This window comes from Mirounga angustirostris, unplaced genomic scaffold, assembly GCF_029215605.1.
Source record: "Mirounga angustirostris isolate CCGP_5_RB_7025 unplaced genomic scaffold, mMirAng1.0.hap1 SCAF_8, whole genome shotgun sequence".
NCBI classification, from domain to species: Eukaryota; Metazoa; Chordata; class Mammalia; order Carnivora; family Phocidae; genus Mirounga; species Mirounga angustirostris.
Genome location: NW_026991716.1, coordinates 52,386,432 through 52,408,819, shown reverse-complemented (window position 1 = coordinate 52,408,819; position 22,388 = coordinate 52,386,432). Strand labels below are relative to the sequence as shown.

Here is a 22,388-nt window from a genome sequence, read left to right as displayed (position 1 = left end):
AATGTTTGATCAACATTATCAAAAAAGTGTTAATCAGACAAGCTAAAAAATGAGAAAATATTTGCACATTGTTATAGACTGAATGTGCTATAATTATGCCCTAATACATGTTTTAAATCTAACACCCAATTTGATGGTATTAGGATATAGGGTCTTTACTAGGTGATTACTGCCCTACTAAAAGATACCCCAGAGAGGTCCTTCCCTTTTCTGCTGTGTAAGGATACCATGAGAAAACAACCATCTATGAACCAGGAAGTAGGGCCTCATCAGACACTGAATCTGCTGCAAAGTTTACATTTAGGCCTATAATCCACTTCAATTTAATTTTTATATAAGATATGAGGTATGAGTCTAGGTTCTTTTTTTTTCTTTATATGGACATTTAGTTGTGCTACAACTTGTTGAAAAGACTATCAATACTTTCCCTATTGAATTGCCCTGATACCTTTAACAATTGGTTGCCCATTTTTAAATATGTGGGTCTATTTCTGGACTTTTAGTTTTGTCCAGTTGATCTCTATGTTTATCATTTCTCTAATAACACAGTGTCTTAATTACAGTAGTTTTAAAGTAAGTCTTAAAATCAGGTAAGTGTGCATCTACAACTTTATTCTTTGATTACTTTCATTAGTGTTTCAGCATATAAAGTGTTTGAACACAGAGATCTTGCACATATTTTGTTAGATAAATACACTTTTAAAAAGTGGTGTTGTTTTTTTTTTAAGATTTTATTTATTCATTTGACACAGAGAGAGACAGAGTGAGAGAGGGAACACAAGTAGGGGGAGAGGGAGAGGGAGAAGCAGGCTTCCTGACGAGTAGGGAGCCCGATGCAGGGCTTGATCCCAGGACCCTGGGATCATGACCCGAGCCGAAGGCAGATGCTTAATGACTGAGCCACCCAGGCGCCCCAAAAGTGTTTCTTTTTGGTACCACTGCATATGGTACTTCCAAAAACCTTTAATTTTCAATTGTTCACTGGAAGAAATACTAATTTTTATACATTGGCTTATTATCCTGCAAACTCTTGGTTATAATAGCATTTTGGTAGGTTCTTTGACATTTTTTCATAGATATTCACATTATCTGAAAATAGAGAAAGGTTTTCTTTCCTCCTTTCTACCTTTTCTTTCTTTTTCTTGCCTTACTATCATGGTTAGTGTCAGAAAACATATCTTGTATGACTGCAATTCATTTAGATTTGTAATACATTTTTTAAGACCCAGAATATGATGAATCTGGGTTAATGTTTCATGGACACATGAAAAAAAATGTATATTCACCTGGTTGGAGTGGTATGTTCTAGAAATGTCAATTAGATTAAGATGGCTGACGGTGTTGTTCAAGTCTTCTATACCCTTACTGGTTTTCTACTTATTCTATTAATTACTGAAAGAGAAGTGAACTCTTCAATATAATTATGGATTTGTCTAGTTTTGCTTTCAGTTCTCTGTTTTTACATCATGTATTTTTAAGCCATGTTTTTGGGGTATAAACATTAAGAATTTTGATGTCTTATTGGTGAACTGACATCCATGTTAATGTCTTTTTGGGGAGAGTTGAGGGATAAATGCTGGGCTGTCCATTCTCTTTGGCTTTATTCTGTTGTTCAATCGCTCTTTTCTTAAGCAGGATACCAAGCTCATTTAAAAACGAAAAAATGTGATCCTCTGAATGTGCTTTTGAAAAAAAGTAGGTGATGTCATTTAAGTCACAATGATCTCTTTTCTGATCAAGATTCTGATTATCAGGGGCATCTGGGTGGCTCAGTTGGTTAAGCATCTGACTCTTGATTTCGGCTCAGGACATGATCTCAGGGTCGTGAGATCGAGTCCAGCATTGGGCTCCATGTGGGGCATGAAGCCTGCTTGGGATTTTCTCTCTCCCTCTCCCTCTTGCCCCTCCCTGCCCCCCCCCCCCAAAATCTGATTATTAGCATCTAAGTATTTTTTTTATAGTTGAGGTATCTTTCTCAAGTAGTTTTTCCCTGAAATAAAAGTAGCTACATTTTTACCTTACATGCATTTTAATGATGTTTTTCTTGACTTTCAATATTTTAAAGTGCACTTGGAGTTTTTAAGATTTAACATGCACTCATGCCAACCTGCAACTAAGCATTCATCAAAATGTTTTACATGGATTTTTCATTCATCAACTTTCTGCCCTTTAGAACACAGTCCCCCAGCTGCTTCACTCTACTGAGATCCACTCAAAAAAGACATCAGATGAAAGCCAAATATTATTTACAGCTTGCCCACATGCGCTATACATCTGTGTTCATCTCAGATAAAAGGTTACAATGCAGGTCCAAAGGCTTTTGTGGAAATTACTAATCAGCTTCAACTGAGTAAGGGATCTACTTACAGGCTGAGAGTAAATGGAGGAATGCAATGAAGTCAAAAGCAAAGCACACGCAAACACAGTGTAGAAGCACTGACCATACTGACTCCATCTTTGGCCCACCACCTTGTCCATGTCCACATGATGACCTCCCTTGGCGCTACATGTTCCAGGCCCCTTGGAGGTTAATGTATGCCATGACCAGAATACAGGAAGGCTTATTCTGGTCTTCCCTAAATCTGTTTAGATAACTATTAGAAATAACACAGGTTCTCCCCCTTCCTGACGCACAAGGTCTGTTAAATGTTAGCTATCAAATGAAGTGTATGCAGACACTTTGACCTCACTAGTGCCCTCCAGCATGTTCCCTTGCTCTATAAAATCATAGACTAAGGTCTGGACTTTGAGGAAAACAGATGTGCAGCTGTCCAGATCACTGCCTGTTCAATCCTGTAAGTTACCTTGAATAAAACTCTGTAAACTACATGGCGTTGCCTTTGTTTTTCGGTCTCAAAGTGGTTCTCAGTTTGGGGGATACTTTACAGTCCCCCTTCTACCTTCTAACACACAGTCATTACTATTAAATAAAAACATTAATATTCTCAATAGACATGGTAATTGCCTGTATTTTTAAAAAAGTGATTCTTTCTAATGGCTGAAAATTAGCCTCTAATTCTTTTTCTAGATTCCCTATCAAATTTGTTATCAATAGTTCCTAACCTTTCTGATATCCAAAATGCCATTCTTAACCTCTACCATAAGCTATTGACCAGACCTCTTCCTTCACAAGGAAGAGTAAGGCCACTCAATACACTCCACCAACTTCCCTTTGCTCTACATCTAAGTTCTTCTCTATATTCCCACGTTGGCTGAAAGATATGCCTTTTTCAGTCATCATCCTTTTGTGCAAGTATATAGACTCCTTTCTTCAGTAAGGTTTTCACCTGTGTCACTGAGTTCCTATTTGCCTCTTTCTGTACCCCAAGCACACTCTAGCACCCACCTCATGCAAAAATATGCCCACTTACTTTTCCAATATTTTTTCAGCACCTACCAAGTGCAAACTCACTGAATTACTATGAGAGAGAAAGTTAAAAAAAAAATCCAATCCTCCTTTCAGCAAACTTACAAGTTAGTGGGAACGATGAACAGTTAAATAATTATAATCTTGTGTAAATAGTTTAAGAGCAAGGGCATATACAGTATAGTCATCATGTAAAGGAAAGAAAAGTTGGTTCAAAAGAATTATCTTTTAAAAAATATTTTATCAAGATTATCCTCTCTTTTCTTCCCTTGCTACAAACAGGCTCAGGTCTCCTCTAGCCTAAACCATCCCAAGATGCTTAAACTAATGCTCTGACAGATGCTCTGTCATCCCTTTCACTAGCACATTTTTTATAAAGGCCACTTATACTCACTGTCTGCAAATCCAATCCACTGTCTTTTATTCTCTCATATTTTAAGTGAATGTGATCTGGCTTTTGGTTTCCACCACTACATTGACACCTTTCACCAAATCAAAGTTGGGTAACCCACTCAACACCCCCAGTCACCTTTTCTCAGTTCTCCTCTTACACAGTCTCTCTGCTATGAAGGACACATATGGGCCCTCTTCTCAAAATTCTCTGTGACCTGTGTGATACTTCATTTCCCTACTGTATTCCCCTTCTCTCCCTTTTTTGTTCAGTCTTTTCTGATTTCACTTCTCACTGCTGACAAAAGGGAAGCGTTAGCCAAGACTCCATTTTAAGACATGGCTTTTGGGGTGCTTGGGTGGCTCAGTCGTTAAGCGTCTGCCTTCGGCTCAGGTCATGATCTCCAGGTCCTGGGATTGAGCCCCACATCAGGCTCCCTGCTCAGTGGGGAGTCTGCTTCTCCCTCTCCCTCTGCCTCTCCCCACTGCTCCTACTCTCTCTCTCTCTCTATCTCTCTGTCTCAAATGAATAAATTAAAAAAAAAAAATTCTTGGGGATAAATAAATAAATAAAAACTTAAAAAAAAAAATTCTTTAAGACATGGCTTTTGACTCCCTACCTCCTCCCTCCATTATTTTGTTCTCCCTTTCTCCCACAAAAAAACTCAATGATAATCACCCTTAAGTAAACTGGGGATTAGAGCGAGAAGGAAAAAAAAAAGCAGAGTGAGAAGGTCTGACTTCAATTCTGGTTCTACCACTGACCTATTAGCTGTGCATCCATGGGCATGTCATATCATATGTGGCTCCATAAAAGAGAATAGCTTTCTAATGTTCCTTCCAACCCCACAGTTCCACATTTCTAACTTGGAAGTAAAACAGATTTCCAGTTCTGACTTCTGTAATGTAGTACAAATCCATACTGTCTGCCATTTAAATACCCCACCCCTAAATTCTACCCCCTGAAACTTTTTTTTTTAAGATTTTTTATTTATTTATTTGACAGAGAGAGACACAGCAAGAGAGGGAACACAAGCAGGGGGAGTGGGAGAGGGAGAAGCAGGCTTCCTGCCGAGCAGGGAACCTGATGCGGGGCTCAATCCCAGGACCCTGGGATTATGACCCGAGCCGAAGGCAGATGCTTAACAACTGAGCCACCCAGGCGCCCCTACCCCCTGAAACTCTTAACATACTATATATGTTAACTAAATTGAATTTAAATTAAAAAAAGAAAAAGAAAATAAAAAAATCCCACCTCTAAACCTAATCTCTCAAACCAACTTCTTTTAAGTTGTCTATTAAAGCTTATGTACTGGGGCCTCCATTATCTTAAGCTTGAAATCCTAATAATCTATACATTGACTGCCTTTTATTTTTGCATTCTCTTTTCCTAATTCCCACTCTCCAACCCCCCCCCCACCAGGCATAATTCAAAGAGTTTATCTTCTGGAGGCTGGAAGGTGGCAGAAGAATAGGAGGACAGTAGGCCCACCTCATATCATGAATACAATAAGATAACTATCAAATCATCCTAAATACCTCAGAAATTGACCTGAAGATTGGCAGAACAAACTCTACAACAAAAGGCACAGAGAAGAGGTCACATCGAAGAAGGTAGGAAGTGCAGAGACACGATTTGGGAAAGGAGTTGGGAAAGGAGTCGCCACTGTGTAGGGAGGGAGGGAGCCGTGGTCGTGGAGAAGAGGAAGAGACAGACTAACACACAGGCGAGCTCACGGGAAAAGGAATCCCTATAGCAATTGGCTTTGAAAGTGAGAGGGGCTGAATTTCTTCAGTTCTTGCATCCAGCAGGGCTTAAAGCCTGGAGTTGTTTTTTTGTTGTTTTTTTTTTTAAGATTTTTTTTATTTATTTAAGAGAGAGAATGAGATAGAGAGAGAGAGCATGAGAGGGGGGGAGGGTCAGAGGGAGAAGCAGGCTCCCCGCCAAGCAGGGAGCCCGATGCAGGACTCGATCCCGGGACTCCAGGATCATGACCTGAGCCGAAGGCAGTCACTTAACCAACTGAGCCACCCAGGCGCCCTAAAGCCTGGAATTTTAAAGGTCAGCAGGCTGGGCCCTGGGAGAGCTTGGAGGGTATCGGGGTTGCTCTTGGAGAAAAGGCAGGGTAAATAGTGTGGGAACATACAGCCTGGAAACAGCAATCTAAAGAGTGCCTAGGGCAAACAGTGGAGAGATTATTTGCTCATCTCATCCAGAGAGATAGCGTTCATGAGACCCCTTTAGGAACAAAGGAACTGGCAGGTGCCATTCCCCTCCCTGGCCCAGCATACACACAGAGCCACCTGTGGGAAGCAGTGCAACACTGACATTTGCTACCTAACCTTATACCAAGCACCGTCCCCCCACACTCTGGTGGAATTGCCCTTCCCACTCCCCTTGCCTCAGTCCCACAACTCAGACCCCCTCCCCCAGAAAGCCAGCCCAAATACCTGTTCATACCATGTCCCCTGACTCAGGAGTTTGGTAGAGCCCCAGTTCTGGCAGCGGTAGCAATAGGTCTCATTTCACAAACAGACCAGAGCACACCTAGTAAAACATGCCAAGACTCAGGTCAGGGGCCAAACACTGCTCACAACAGGCAGACAACTGGCCTGAAGGATAAAGCAGCCAGGACAAAATAGCAGAGCTCATATAGCACACACTGGAAACACTCCCAGAAGCACCAGGCCTTGGGGAACAGAGGGCACTATAGGACCACTTCTTCATAAGGCCATTAACCACAAAAATAGGAGATGTGGCTGACTTTCATAACACAAAGAAAGAGATAAAGAGACTTAGACAAAATGAGGAGAGAGAAAAACTTATCCCACATAAAAGAACACATAAAAGGCCATCGCCAAAGATCTAAGCAAAAGAGATACAGGTAACATGCCTGCCAGAGAAGTTAAAGTAATGATCTTAGGGATACTCACTGGACTAGAGAAAAGAGTGGAAGACATGAGTGAGACCCTTAACAGAGACAAGGAATAACATAGCAGAGAAAAAGGACACAATACAAGAAATAAGAAACACACCTGATGGAATGAACAGCAGGCGGGAAGAAGCAGAGGAATGAATTAATGACACAGAAGACAGAATAATGGAAAGTAATCAAGCTGAACAAAAGACAGAAAAAAGAATTATATAAAATGAGAACAGACTTAGGGAACTCAGTGACTCCATCGAACATAGTAACATTCATAATATAGGAATCCCAGAAGAAGAAGGACAGAGAAAGAAGGGGGCAGAGAATTTATTTGAAGAGATACTGGCTGAAAACTTTTGTAATCTGGGGAAGGAAAAAGATATCTAGATCCAGGAGGCACAGAGAACTCTCATCAAAATCAACAAAATCAGACTGACACCAAGACATATTGTAACTAAATTAGCAAATTTTACTGATAAAGAAAAAATTTCAAAAGCAGCAAGACAAAAGAAGACAGTAACTTCCAAGGGAAAATCCATAAGGCTAGCATATTATTTTTAGCAGAACCATTCCAAGCCAGAAGGGAGTGTCATGGTATATTCAAAGTACTGAATGGGGAAAATATGCAGCCAAAAAGACTCTATCCAGCAAAACTATCACTCAGAATAGAAGGAGAGAGAAAGAGTTTCCCAGACAAACAAAAACTAAAGTAGTTCATGACCACTAAACCAGCTCTGCAAAAAATATTAAAGGGAACACACTGAGTGGAAGAGAGAGACCAGAAGTGACAGTGTAAAGGTAGGAAACACAAAAGCAGTAAAAAATGAGTATTTCTGTAAAAAATCAGTTGAGGAACTCACAAAATAATAGAATATAAAATATAACAGCATATACCTAAAAGTGGGAAAGAAAGGAATAAAGAATGGGTTCAAACTTAAACAACAATCAACTTAACATAGACTGCTACATGCAAAAGAGACTATACACAAACCTAATGGAAACCATACATCATCAGTAAAGAAAAGAAGCAAATCATGAAAGGGTCAGAGAAAATCTTCAGAAACAACCACAAAACAAATAATAAAATGACAATACATATCTATCAATAATTACTTTGAATGTAAATAGACTAAACACTCCAATCAAAAGACACAGGGTGACAGAATGGGTTAAAAACAAAAAAAAAGAAGACCCACTATATGTGGCCTACAAGAAACTCATTTTAGACCTAAAGACACCCACATATTAAAAATGAAGGGATAGAGAAACATCTAATGCAAATGGATGTCAAAAGAAAGCTGGAGTATGGGCGCCTGGGTGGCTCAGTTGGTTAAGTATCTGCCTTCGGCTCAGGTCATGATCCCGGGGTCCTGGGATCGAATCCCACATCAGGCTCCCTGCTCAGGAGCCTGCTTCTCCCTCTGCCTCTGCCTCTCTCTCTGTCTCTCATGAATAAATAAGTAAAATCTTTAAAAAAAAAAAAAAAAAAAAAGAAAGAAAGAAACATGGAGTAGCAATACTTATCCCAGACAAAACAGACTTCAAAACAAAGACTATAACAAAAGACAAAGGTCACTATATATCATAATAAAGGGGAAAATCCAACAAGAAGACATAACAATTGTAAATATTTATGTACTCAACACAGGAGCACCCAAATATATTAAACAGTTAATGACAAACATAAAGGAACTAATCGATAATTACACAGTAACAGTAGAGGACTTTAACAACCCACTTATAGTAATGAACGGATCATCTAAACAGAAAACCAACAAGGAAACAATGACTTTGAATGACACACTAGGGGAGACGGATTTAACAGATACAGTCAGAACATTCCATTCTAAAACAGAAGGATACATATTCTTTTCAAGTGCACACTGAACTTTCTCTAGAATAGATCACATGTTAGCCCATGAAACCACTCTCAACAAATTAAAGATGACTGAAGTCTTACCATGCATCTTTTCAGACCACAACACTGCAAACAAGCAACAAAATTAAAAGGCAACCTATGGAATGGGAGTAGATATTTGCAATAATATATCTGATAAAGGGTTAGTATCCAAAATATATAAAGAACTTATAAAACTCAATACCCCAAAAATGAATAATCCAATTAAAAATGGGCAAAAGACATGAACAGACATTTCTCCAAAGAAGATACACAGATGGCCAAGAGATGCATGGAAAGACATTCACATCATCACTTGCCATCTGGGAAATGCAAATCAAAACTATAATATCACCTCACATCTGTCAGAATGGCTAAAATCAACAAGAGAAGAAACAACATGTGTTGGTAAGGATGTGGAGAAAAGAGAACCCTCTTGCCCTGTAGATGGCATGCAAACTGGTGCAGCTACTTTGGAAAACAGTATGGAGGTTCCTCAAAATGTTATAAAATAGAACTACCCTGTGATCCAGCAATTGCACTACAAGGTATTTAGAAAGAATACAAAATTACAGATTTGAAGGGATACATGCACCCCAATGTTTACAGCAGCATTATAAACAATAACCAAATTATGGAAAGAGCCCAAATGTCCATCGAATGATGAATGGATAAAGAAGATGTGGTATGTGTGTACACACACACACACACACACATACACACACACACACCCAATGGAACATTAGTCAGCCATCAAAAAGAATGAAATCTTGCCATTTGCAATGATGTGGATGGAACTAGAGGGTATAATGCTAAGTGAAATAAGTCAGTCGGAGAAAGACAAATACCATATGATCTCACTCATATGCAGAATTTAAGAAAGAAAACAGATAAACATATGGGAAGGGGGAAAAGAAAAAAAAAGGAGAGAGGGAAACAAGCCATAAGAGACTCATTTAATATTAGAAAACAGACTGAGGATTGATGGAGAGAGGAAGGTGGGGGATGGGCTATTGGGTGATGGGTATTAAGGAGGGCACCTGTTATGATGAGCACTGGGTGTTGTATGTAAGTGAGGAATCACTGAATTCTACTCCAGAAACCAATACTGCACTATATGTTAACTACCTAAAATTTAAATTAAAAAAAAAAAAAAAAAAAAGGTTAAAAATAGTTCTACCTTATGATCCAGCAATCACACTACTGGTATTTACCCAAAGAATACAAAACACAAATTCAAAAGCATACATGTGCCATGTTCACAGAAGCATTATTTACAATAGCCAAAATATGGAAGCAGCCAAAGTGTCCATCGACTGATGAATAGATAAAGATGTGGTATATATACACAATGGAATACTATTCAGCCGTAAGAAAGAATGAAATCTTGCCATTTACAAGGACATGGATGGAGCTAGAATGCATAATGCTAAGCAAAGCAAGTCAGAGAACAACAAATACTGTATGATTTTACCATATGTGGAATTTAAGAAACAAAAGAACTAAGAAAAGAAGAGAGACAAACCAAAAAACAGACTCCTAACTCTGGAGAACAAATTGATGGTTACCAGAGGGGAGGGGGGTGATGGGGATTAAGGAGTGCACCTGTTCTGATGAGCATAGGGTAATGTATGGAATTACTGAATCACTATATTGTATATCTGAAACGAATTTTGTACCATATGTTAACTAACTAGAATTAAAATAAAAACAAAACAAAACAAAACAAAAGAGTATCTCTTCCAGACAGTGTTCCTTGGCCTCCCCATCTGGTTATAGTTCCTCCTCTTCAGAAAAGCTAAGACATTCTACGTGTACCTCTCTCATTACACTTGGTATATGTTTCCCTCCAGATTCTGGTTCTGTAGGAGCAGGATTTATAAGATTCTTTACATCTTAAAACAGCACCTTGAGCACTGCCTTACCCAGAGTACCATAAAACTCTTAAGATCTGAACTGAATTAACTAAATTCAATCTAAATTTTGGACACAGTAAAAGACGTAGGGTTTCTAGAGTATTTATTTTCTTTAAGAAAAAATAATTAAGGATACATAATGATTTGGATGTTCCAGCTCTAAAACATATATTGTTCTTCTTAAGCTAAGGAAGCCGATGCTCCTCTTGAACTCCTCAAATTCCAAGTCAACTCAAAAGCACATTATAGACAGCAATGCCATAATATTTTTTAAAGCATATTCACTAAATTACTCTTAAATATTTGGTTTTGCATTTGGGTATTTCTTTTTTTTAATCTCAATTATTTATAAGACTAAGTATTTTGGCAGATTATTCAACCTAATGAGCTATCATCAGAAGTGCAGATTTAACACAGCAAGAGGTGATGCCTATCAGAACATTTAGCCACTATATTATATATATATCTGCTTTAACCTACATGCGGCACAGAAAACAATTTCCCAAAATAAAATACAATGGCATTAAGTTTCAGCGTCATTAACAAGCTTCAATGCATTCCTCTAAAAATTTATTTTTTTTTAAATGTTCCTAATTGAGATAGTAAAACAAACCAAGAGAAAAAAGGCTTCCCACTTCCTTTATTACCAAGAAAAGAATGCAGCCCAGCAGACAGAAGAGGTAGAATTTCCAAGGCCTGGAAGCCGGGCAAGTCAAGGCTTTCGCTTCCTCCATCTAGGAGAGAGGGTGTGTGGTGGAGGCCTGACCAACAGTCAGTGAAACTGAGAGTAACGGTGTGACGCCTCCTTACTGAGGACACCCAGCAGAATCTGACCTACCTGCTGTATCCCTCCAGGAGAGATCTTGTAGGACTGCAACTTCTGCTTCAGCAGCTCTGGATCGCTGTGACGGAATGGGCACCCTGACAACAAAAAACAAGCCAGCACACCAACAAGGTTATTTACCTGGGACTTGGTACAATACCACACTCGAGAGACTGTCTAAGCTCCCCTTAATTGTCTAACAGCTTATTAATAAAAAGTTAATTGCCCATGGGTGGAACTGCTTTCCTCTATTTATCTAAATGTCGACTTAGTTGTATGGTTATCAGGGTACTACAGGCTCAAGAGTTATATAAAATATTATAGCATTCTTGGGCAAATTGCCCATTCACTAGGAAGAGGAAACAATTTTAATTATGCTAATTGTTAACAAGCAGAGATCATCACAAAGTAGCTGTGCTTGATCTAAAAACTTTATACAATCTCACATTTTATTCGTATTTTTAAAAATTACATTAAAAGCCTATGAGAAGGAAGATAATGTAAACAAAAAGCAAAATGTACAAACTCTAAGAAATATAAAAATCTCACATCACTTTCAGATGTAAATTTTATATCTATTTCCCGTAGAGTAAAATCCATATAAATTTAGAGGAATCACAGTTAGGAATGAGACGGACAAACAGAAAAATGTTTCATAGGAAACTAACATAATAGACACATGTTATCTCTGTAACACAATAATAAAGATGGACTACTAAAATATTTACATAAATAAGAACACAGAATTGAAATGTAAAAGCTGTATTACCAGGCCAAAATCTAGAAAAGTTTAGATATTTTAATAAGATGTTGCAATGGTAAATCAAATACCTTATTTTAAAATTTAATATAGGAAGCCAGAGTACTTTTTTTAGGTACACAGATGATGGATCTATAAGTTAATTTGAAACAATTGTGCATTTTTCATGAAATCAATGGGAAATTGGTTGCAGCAAAAATAGAAAAAGCCTAGATGCCAAACAAATGTGTTTACCAAAAATCGTAACTATAAATAAAAACATCGATGATAATAGTATGGACTCCTACAAATAATAAAATTCACAAAATTCATAGCTTATACTTCATTCATATTAAAACTAATAATTTTTAGTATAAAGAAACATTTTGAGAAGCTGTGTAACACCTGGTTAAGAGTTTGGAGCTAAAATGCTGGTGTTTGAATCTCAGTTTACCACTTACTAAGTGGGAGACCACAGGCAAATTTTGTGTCTTGTTGCTGACTCAGCTTCACTTTCTGTCAAGTGAGGGAAATAATCACTCACAGAACTCTTGTGAGAATGGAATATAAAGCTCTTATATGCTCCTGGCACACAGTAAACAGTCAACATGTATTAGCTATCATGATGCTCAAAAAAAAAAACCATCCTGATAATGAAATTTCAAAAGATCCCAAAAAGAAAGAAATGAGGCTGCACAAGGAATTCTTGGTTAAGCCCAGAATTGTTAACACAAAAAAGGAGATTAATTGAATTATCCAAATTACATTTGAAATAATGACCGTATCTATATGAAAAAGGCAACAAAGGGCAAAGCCAAGAAGAAAATGAAGATTGCCAAGGTACTAAAGGTCACACAAAAGTGTTCTAAAGCTACACTGACAATAAGCAGAACAGAAAAAAACCAGATTACTACTTAGGGAAGCTGGTATTATTTTAACAGATGACAGAAAGAAAGCAAAACTCAGTAACTCCTGTTTATTTTGTTTCTATCTTCCACATCAGAGAACGTGATCTTCAAAACTAGAAAGGGTTGAAGTAGGTAACTGAAAACAGTGAATGCATACCCAGTTACGTGTTTGACAAGCCTTCCAACATATGTTTGTGGAAGAAATGGATAAACATAGTCTGGAATATAGTTATACACAGATTCATAACTGGTTGAACAACCATTCCAAGGAGTGCTGGTTAATGAAATAATATCAACACAGGGGACTAAATAGTTTTTACAAATAACATAAAACTAAAAGGACAGAGATTTCTGGTTTCCAGTCTGGCACATGAGAGGCTTATACATCATCACTACATCCTAACAAGGAAAAAGCTGAACAAATTGAAAAATCAACAATTCTGCTTAGACTCATCAGAGAAGTGAGATCACAGGGCACACCACTGCCTTCCGCCAAAACTGAAGATAGAGGCAGATACAGAGAATCACAACATACCAGAACAGATATCTCTGGAGGAACCAATGCTGGGGTAGGAAAAACCTAACCTGTAATTGACAAATTTCTGAAGTCTGGACTTCAGAAAGTTGTTCTTCAAAGAGAAGGAAGCTTAACTTCTAGGAGCTCTACCAGGTGCTCATGGTGAATAACAGAGAAATTCTCTTGTGCTTCTGGCATGGGGAGGGGAAAAGTAACCATTTTGATTCTCTAGAGCAATCTGTTCTTACGAAGGCCTGCCCTCAGAACAAACTATTTTACCTGAGCCTAAACTTCTGGGGTTTTATCAGAGCCAACCTACGGGGGGCGGGGGTGGGGGGAAAGGGGGGAGATACAACTCCAGTCTCCCCTAGCCATCTTGTCCTACCTAGGGAAGGGAATAACTGAGAGTCATGTAGAAGTTCATAGCCCAGGGCCACAGGTTCACTAAAAGACTAATCAGGCCTACAGAACACCACCCTCTCCACCTCCCTATTTACCACCATATTACTAAAGGCCTATTTATTGGAATTCTTTCCACCCAATATGTCATGTCTACCTTTTAAGAAAAAATTACAAGGCTTATCAAAAGGTAAAAAATAAAGTCTGAAAATACTGAACAAACATCAAAATTAGAGTCAGATACAGCAGGGATATTGGAATTATCAGACTAAGAATTTAAAATATGATTAATGCTAAGGGCTCTAATGGAAAAAACAGACAATATATAGTCACAGGTAATGTAAGCAGAAAGATGGAAATCCTGAGAATCAAAAAGATATGCTACCAAAACACTGTAATGGAAATGAAGAATGTCTTTTTTTTTTTTAAAGATTTTATTTATTTATTTGACAGAGAGAGAGACAGTGAGAGAAGGAACACAAGCAGGGGGAGTGGGAGAGAGAGAAACAGGCTTCCCGCCGAGCAGGGAGCCCGATGCGGGGCTCGATCCCAGGACCCTGAGATCATGACCTGAGCCGAAGGCAGTCGCTTAACCAATTGAGCCACCCAGGCACCCCGAAGAATGTCTTTGATGGGCTTATTAGTAGACATGGCTGAGGGAAGAATCTCTAAGCTTGAGGATACGTCAATAGAAATTTCTAAAATTGAAAAACAAAGAGAAAACAACTAAAGAAAATAAGAACAGAATATCCAAGAACTGTGGGCCACTATGAAAGGTGGCAGTGAGAATACCAGAAGAAGAGACAAAGGAAGGAACAGAAGCAATATCGAGGCAAGAGTGACAGAGAATTTTCCCCAAATAAATGTCAGGCACCAAACTACAGATCCAGAAGTCCAAAGAACACCAAGCAGTATAAATGCCCCCCAAAATACAGCTTAGATATACCACATTCATACTTCAGAAAACCAAAAATAAAGAAAAAAAATCTTAAAAGAAGTCAGATGTAAAAAATGCTTTACTTACAGAGAAGCAAAGATAACAATTCTATCTAACTTATCATCAGAAACCATGCAAGCAAGAGGGTGGAGTGATTGCTTTTGGAGTGAAATATTTAAAGTGTTGAGAGAAAAAAAAACCTACAAAAACCTCCACAGATCTAGAATTCTGTACCCTGTGAAATTATCTTCAAAAGACAAGGAGTAATAGACTTTCTCAGACAAACAAGACATGACATTTGTTGCCAGTGGACCTGTAAGACAAGAAATGTTAAAAGTTGTTCTTCAAAGAGAAGGAAGGTGATATAGGCCAGAAACTCAGATCTACCTAAAGATGAGAACATCAGACAATAAATAAAGGTAATATAAAAACTTCAGAGCAAGGAAATTTATCAAGGATATTACATAATGATAAAGGGATGCATACTCCAAGAAGATGTAACAGTCCTTAATGTGTTTCCATCTAACAACAGAGCACCAAAATACAAGAGGCAAAACTGGTAGAACTGCAAGAAACTGATGTATCCACTATTTGAGACATCAACACCTCTCAATCAGAAATGGACAGACCCAGCAGGCAGTAAATTAGCAACAATAATCGTAGAATTTAAAAGGACCATCAATTAATTTAATATAATTGGTATCTACAAAGCGGCTATATCCAGTAACAGCAGATTATACATTCTTCTCAGTTCAGATGCAACAAACCACTCTGGTGCAGGATGATGTTGATGGTGGGGCAGGCTGTGCAAGCATAAGGGCAGAGAGTATGCGAGAAGACTCTCTGGACCCCCTGCTCCATTTTGCTGTGAACCTAAAAGTGCTCTAAAAAATTAAGTTTATTCATTAAAAAAAGGACAGATTAATGTTTCTAATAAATAATATGAGCTTACTGAGTGCAAAGTATATTGTTTTTTAACTGACAGGGTTTAAATTAAAAAATAAACAGAATGGACTGGAATAAATAAGATTCAATTTCATAAGGAATAATATAAAATCCTGCACTTAAGCTAATAAAAATCAACTAAGTGAGGAGTCCTAGGATCTGGACATTGATAGAGGAATCCCTGGGAGTTTTACTAGGCCAAACTAAATGTGAGTTAACTGCTTGTGGTGTGGCTGCTAAGAAAAGTAATAGATTTTCTCAACAGAAGTATCTGGTCAATGGTTTTCAGAGTTTAGAAGACAAAAATTATCCAGGGCACTTGCAAATAAATCTGATTTCATAAGTCTGAGAGTGGACCTTGATAATCTGCATTTCTAGAAGGTACCTTCAGTAAGTGACAAAAGTGATGGGAAGAACTCACTGTGTATACTAGTACTCACCACCTTTCATCTATTAAATATGAAAGAAAAGGCATTTTTTTAGTGCTCTGGACACGTGAAGCATCTTCCTTAAAATTCTGTTTGTGATTCTTTGCTCTTAATCCCTAACAGCCTTAAAGTATATAATCTTTTAAAAACGAATTCCATTCAAGATGCTAAAACAACAATTAACATTCTCATACACGTAAAAAAAAAAAATGCCAAAACAAAAAAAAGTTTCATCACATACTGCAATAAGCTTTAGTAATCTAAAAGATTTACTAATATGGACTATTAAAATCATTCTCTGACATACTAGACAAATGAGGAGCTTGTCAAGGTATGATCAGAGAATTATTTTAGAAAAAAGCCACTGAACTCAGAAATCCACAAAAAACAGTTTAGGCTTTTTTTTTTAACCTACAATAACTGAGGCGAATTGATACCACAACTTGCTAAATTCCTCACTTAATCTTCGTTAATCAGATTCTAACAGTGATGAAAATAAAACACACCTTTCTTCGGTAATCTTTTGAAAATTAATGAATCAACTATCCTAAAATTCAAGGTACTCAATTTCAAAAACCTTTGAAGAACCTGTATCAGTCTCCTAATCATGAGAGAAACAGAAAACAGCAGGTGAAGGGGGGAAACAGAACTGAAGAGCCTGGTCCAGCACCATCCGAAGCATAGCTGAATAAATTCTCTCGCTGACCTAGTTCAGTGTAAGACAAATCACTAGAAAAGTAAAGGAGCGCTAGCTTGATACCAATGACTGACATAAGCTACAGGTGATGCGGTGATGCAAAAAGCCATCACGCTGTCTCACTGTTTCCCACAAAGCTCAGGGGTTTCTACACTTCACAAACATATATCCAGTGGAAGCACTTACCATGATAATCCCCATGGCTTGGTGGATTGGTTAGAATAATCTTCATGCAACTGAAAGGCGTATAGTCTGTCCTCTTGCCTTCCTTTCCGAAGCTATGACGGATATTGTAAGAGTAGCCTTTATCAAACTGATTGGAGGAAAAAGAGACAAAGTAAGCCAATACCGTACAATATCGTGTCAGCAGTGCCAGCTAGAATCAGAGTACAAAATGGTATTTTCTAGAATAAATTCAGCATTCATTGGCAGATGTACATATCATATACATCATTTGAGTCCTTCGTGTATAAATAAATTTTTTTAAAAGTGCAAAACTTATGGGAAACAAATTTCTCAGGTAGAGACAGAGAATGTTTATATATGTTTACAGATGAGGATAATCCTTTCCTAAGAACAATCAATTCACCCATTTCTTGGTTTGATTCCAGATATTGCGCTGGATATAAGCAGTTTAGTCTCTTCTCTACCCCCTGATCCTAGTACTCCCTGAATTCATCTATCCTACCTACTCTACTTCTGAAATGCCTCCTAACATAATTAATTCCTTCCTCTGTTTCCTCACTATATAAAGCAAAAAGTAAGCAGATGTTTGATGAATGAACTATTGCAATGGTCTCCCACCTGAAATTCCTGATTCCATGTTTATAAAGCCAGCTAACAGTATAAAAAGGACTTTGAATTGGGTGGGACAGAAAGAAAACAGGAACTAACAACCATTGAAAAGCTCAGAATAGTGGGACTTAGCTGTCCAATACTTTAAGGAAAGTAAGAAAGAGAACCCAGATTAAGAGATAGGAAAATACTGTATTATTTTGGGGGTGAGATTTTTAAATTTGAGGGTATAACTCACATATAATGAAATGCACAGATCTCAAATCTACAGTTTTATTGATTTTGACAAGTCATTGTACCTATATAACCCATAACCCCATTAAGAGACAGAACATTTCCATCAACCCAGAGTTCCCTGTGCCCCTTCTCAGTCAACATTCTTCCCCTCCCTACATACTCAGAAGCAATTACTGATGTGATTTTCGTCACCAGAGTTTTACCATTCTACAACTTTATATAAATGGAATCATACAGTATACAGTGTTTCGTATCTCACTTCCTTCATGATTTTTTAGGTTTTTGAGATTTATGCATGCTATTCATTACACATATTGTCAGCAATCCCTTTTGTTGAACTACAGACCCCAAGAGTTAAAACTAGAAATAGACAAGACCATTTAATTCATGCTCTAACTAAAACCCCATTGTACTTATTTCTTATCACACTTCCTTGAAGGCATTGACAAAGATGTTCTGCAATGACTGGAACATTCCAACCACCTGGCCAGAAAAGCCAAGAGCAACAGAATGCCTAGAAGACCACACCCCACAAGTCCCCTTCCCTGCCTGTGATCAGGTGCTGAACACATACTGACCCCCACCCATGATCTCATGCTCTCTGCCTGCTTTCTTGCTCCTACCTCCTTGAACCTTTATAAAACTTTATGCATCCATCTCACCAAGAAAATTATTAAGGTTATTAAGACTTGAGCCTGCCACCACCCTGGCTGCTGGCACCCAAAATAAACCCCTCCCCTTCTCTTTTCCAAAACTTTGTCTCTTGAGTTATTGGCTTCTCTCGCAATGAGTTTATCCAGGTTTGTTCGGCAACAGTGTTGGAAACGCAGCCTGGAACTATGCTTTCCATTTGTCGAGCCCTCTCAGTATTCCCCAGGATGGGGCAGTTGGCCATGGCAGCACACCAGGGCTTACCTACCTGTTCACATCCTGAGTTAGGAGCTATGCTGGATTGATGGGTAACATTATCAGCAGTTTCTTCCTTTTACTGCCGAGTAGTGTTTCACTGCATGAATATACCAGATAGTTGATCTAGTCCTCTCTTGATGGATACCTGGGTCTTCCAGGTTTTGGCTATTACAAATAAAGCTGCCATGAACATTCTTGTAGATGACTTTTGTGGGCATATGTTTTCATTTCTCTCGAATAAACATATAGGAGTAGAATTGCTGCCAACAGTTTTCCAGAGTGGCCATACTATTTTATACCCCACTAGCAATGCAAGAGAGTTCCATACTCTCCTGAAAGTTTGGTGCTGTCTCAATTTTGTTCATTTTAGCCATTCTAATGGGTAGGTAGTGATATCTCACTTTACATTTCCCTGAGACTAACACTAGTGAGCACTTTTTCACATACTTTCTTGGCTGGTGATACGCCTTATTTTGTAAAGTGTCTGTTCAAATCTTTTCTCCCATTTAAAAAAACGGATTGTCTTCTTTGTAGGAATTCTTGGTATGTTCTCAACACAGCCCTGCTGTCAGATACAGGTGTTACAAATATTTTCTCACAGCCTGTGGCTTTTCTATGTATTTTCTTGATGTTATCTTCTGATAGGACGAGCAAATGTTTTTATTTTCATGAACCCTAATTTATCAACTTTTTTGATGGTAATGCTCTCACTGTCCTAAGATAGCTTGCAAAGATATTCTCCTATACTGTCCTTTAGAAGCAGTAATGTTTAAGCTTTAAAGTCAGGTCCTGATTCATCTCAAGTTAATTTTTTTGTGTGTAGTGTGAAGTAGGAGTCCAGGCTGTTTTTCTATCCCCTGTAGGGGAGGGAGGATCTTTTTTCTTTTATCTTCCTAGGTTCATGGGCTGGGGCCCACGAATCAAAAGGATAAAAGACATTCACAAGAAAAAAAAAACCAGTTTAATTACGTATGTACATAAGCACACTCCTAGCAGTCTTACAAAGAAATAGGACTTGAGGTAGCCCAAGGACTGAGGTTTACATACCATTTTAGGCTAAACAAAGGAAAAGGGATTCTGGGTGGGAGAGGCAAATTATGAGAAGGTGAGGGGAGAAAACGTATGGTAAATAAAGGCTGTATTGTTCTGCAGATGAATCTTTTGGGTGATAAGAGTTGTCTAGAGTAGCTCTCTTTCTGGTACAGACATCTTTACAAATGTAAATTTCCCTTAAGAGGGGAAATTTATACTTTATTTTTAGGTGGTTAGGAGGAGGTAAAGTGTTCTTGAATCTGCTGGTTCTCAATTGCCTTTAGCTCAAAATAATCCTTACATCAAAGTGGCATATTTTGGGGTGGCAGATTCTGGTACCCTTCAACACCATTTGTTGAAGATACTTTCCTTACTAAATTGCTTTGAACAGAAACAGACTCATAAATACAGAGAAACAACTAGTGGATGCCAGAGGAAAGGGAGGTGAGGGCATAGGTGAAATAGGTGAAGGAGATGAAGAGGTACATATTTCCAGTTATAAAATAAATTAAGGCACGGGGATCAAAAATACAGCATAGGGAATACAGTCAATAATACTGTAATAACACTGTATGGTGACAGACTACATTTATCATGGTGAGCATTTCATAATGTATACAATTGTTGAGTAACTATGTTGTATACAGTAAACTAATGTAACATTGTATGTCAACTATACTTCAATTAAAAATAAAAATAAATAAATTGCTTTGGTACCCTTTTCAAATTTGACCATAAATGTGTGGGTCTATTGTTGGACACTGTATTATTCCACTGATCTGTACGTTTATCTTTTTGCCAGTGCACATTGTCTTAATCAGGAAATCTTTAGAGTTAAGTCTCAAATTCAGATAATCTAAGTCCCCTGGCTTTGTTCTTTTTCGATATTATTTTGGCTATTCTTTGTCCTTGCATTTCCATATAAATTTTAGAATCTGCTTATCAATTTCTATTTTAAAGAAGACCTGCTGGAGTTTTCAGCAATCAGTAGCTTATGGCTTCCTAACTACCTATCTATCTGCTCACAAGCACACAACCAGGAAAACAAATGGCATTCCAACTAAAAGAAAACTTTCAAAATAAGTAACTTTTATTGGTGAAAACAAGAATGTTCAAAGTACCAGTTAAACATCTCTTATGAATACCTTCTGCTTGTTTCATTAATCCTAAACATTAACTATAATCAATCTCTGTGAAAACTTTTAGGTATGAAGTGAATTTAGTTAGATACAAGATTTCTGTATGTTCATCAGAAGACTCTGGGTCAGCTATTCTGTAGAAGTAACAGAAAACTACTCTCTCTACAGGGAAAAAAGCTAACATTGGTTTATTTCACCGCCCTCTTCTTTCCAATTTATTTACTGCCTGCATGTATGTATGTTTAAAATGTGGCCCTTACCATAACCCCACTTTTAGACTCTTCGTGTATTTATTACACAAACTGCCATCTCTAGTTTTCAACCTAGAAAACTCGAAATATCGTACAGAAGGCACCCTGATTGGGAGATGTTTTGTTACTGAAGTTATCTATCAAGCCGCTAACTCAGGAAATAAATGGAGAAGCCCAGGAAATAAATGGAGAAGCCCTGGGGCACTGCTGCAGCCCACTGCTCCAGCCCACTGCTCCATCCCAGGCAATCTCCAGGGGTCTGGGCAAATCAAAAGCAGAGCTGCTGGGCTCGGTCTGCCACCACTGTTGTGGAACAAACTCCAAATAAACTTGTCGCAAGAGAAGCCAGTAACTCAAGAGATGAGGATTTGGAAAAGAGAAAGGGAGAGATTTATTTCGGGTGCTGGCAGCTGGGGGAGGTGGCCGGCTCAAGCCTGAACAACCAACCTCTCCACTTGGTAAGATGGATACCTCAAGTTTTCTAAAGAGAGATTCGGGGGGTACGTGCAAGAGAGCAGGCAGAGAGAGCAAAGGATCTCAGGTGGGGGTCGGTACGTGTTCAGCAACTGATCACAGGCAGGGAAGGGGACAAGTGGGGTATGGTCTTCTAGGCATTCTGGTGCTATCAGCGCCTTTCTGGTCTGGTACTTAGAATGTTCCAGTCACTGTCAATGCCTCAAGGAAGGGCAATAAGAAATAACTGTTGGGATCTATAGTTCCACAAGAAGGCTTGCTGACATTTTCTTAGAGAATACTTTCTAGGTGTCCACATCTACAACTCAAAGGACTATCTCTACGTATTAAAAATTAAACCACAAAGACGTAGGGAGAACCAAGAAAAGAACACACTTTCTTGGGTTCCATCCCATTCTGTCCAGTGATGGCAAATCCCAGAAAATCGACACTGGTCTTACGGTGGGTGAGCTGCAGTTTTCAACCTTCCAAATTAGTCCTGACATCCCAGCTATGGCACTGGCAACACACAAATGTGCATTTCTGCCAAAGACAGCGGTATTATTTTCAGCGGCACTATGTTACCAAAGGAACTCAAGAAAAATTATAAAGTAGGCACATCTTTATCCTGCTCCTGTCTCTTACAACTTTACCTACTATACCAGTCCTACCCAGGGTCTAG

General features: G+C 38.3%; 1 protein-coding gene across 3 annotated transcripts in view; it reads right to left on the bottom strand.

Moving 5' to 3' along the window:
• PRIM2 (DNA primase subunit 2) overlaps positions 1-22,388 on the bottom strand; it is a 329,039-nt gene that overhangs the window by 35,825 nt on the left and 270,826 nt on the right. For all 3 annotated transcript variants that reach the window (XM_064597736.1, XM_064597737.1, XM_064597738.1), the window contains 2 exons: positions 17,077-17,203; positions 11,336-11,418 (listed from right to left, as the gene is read on the bottom strand). In XM_064597736.1, the coding sequence (XP_064453806.1) occupies positions 11,336-11,418; positions 17,077-17,203 (210 nt within the window). The remainder of the gene's footprint in view (positions 1-11,335; positions 11,419-17,076; positions 17,204-22,388) is intronic.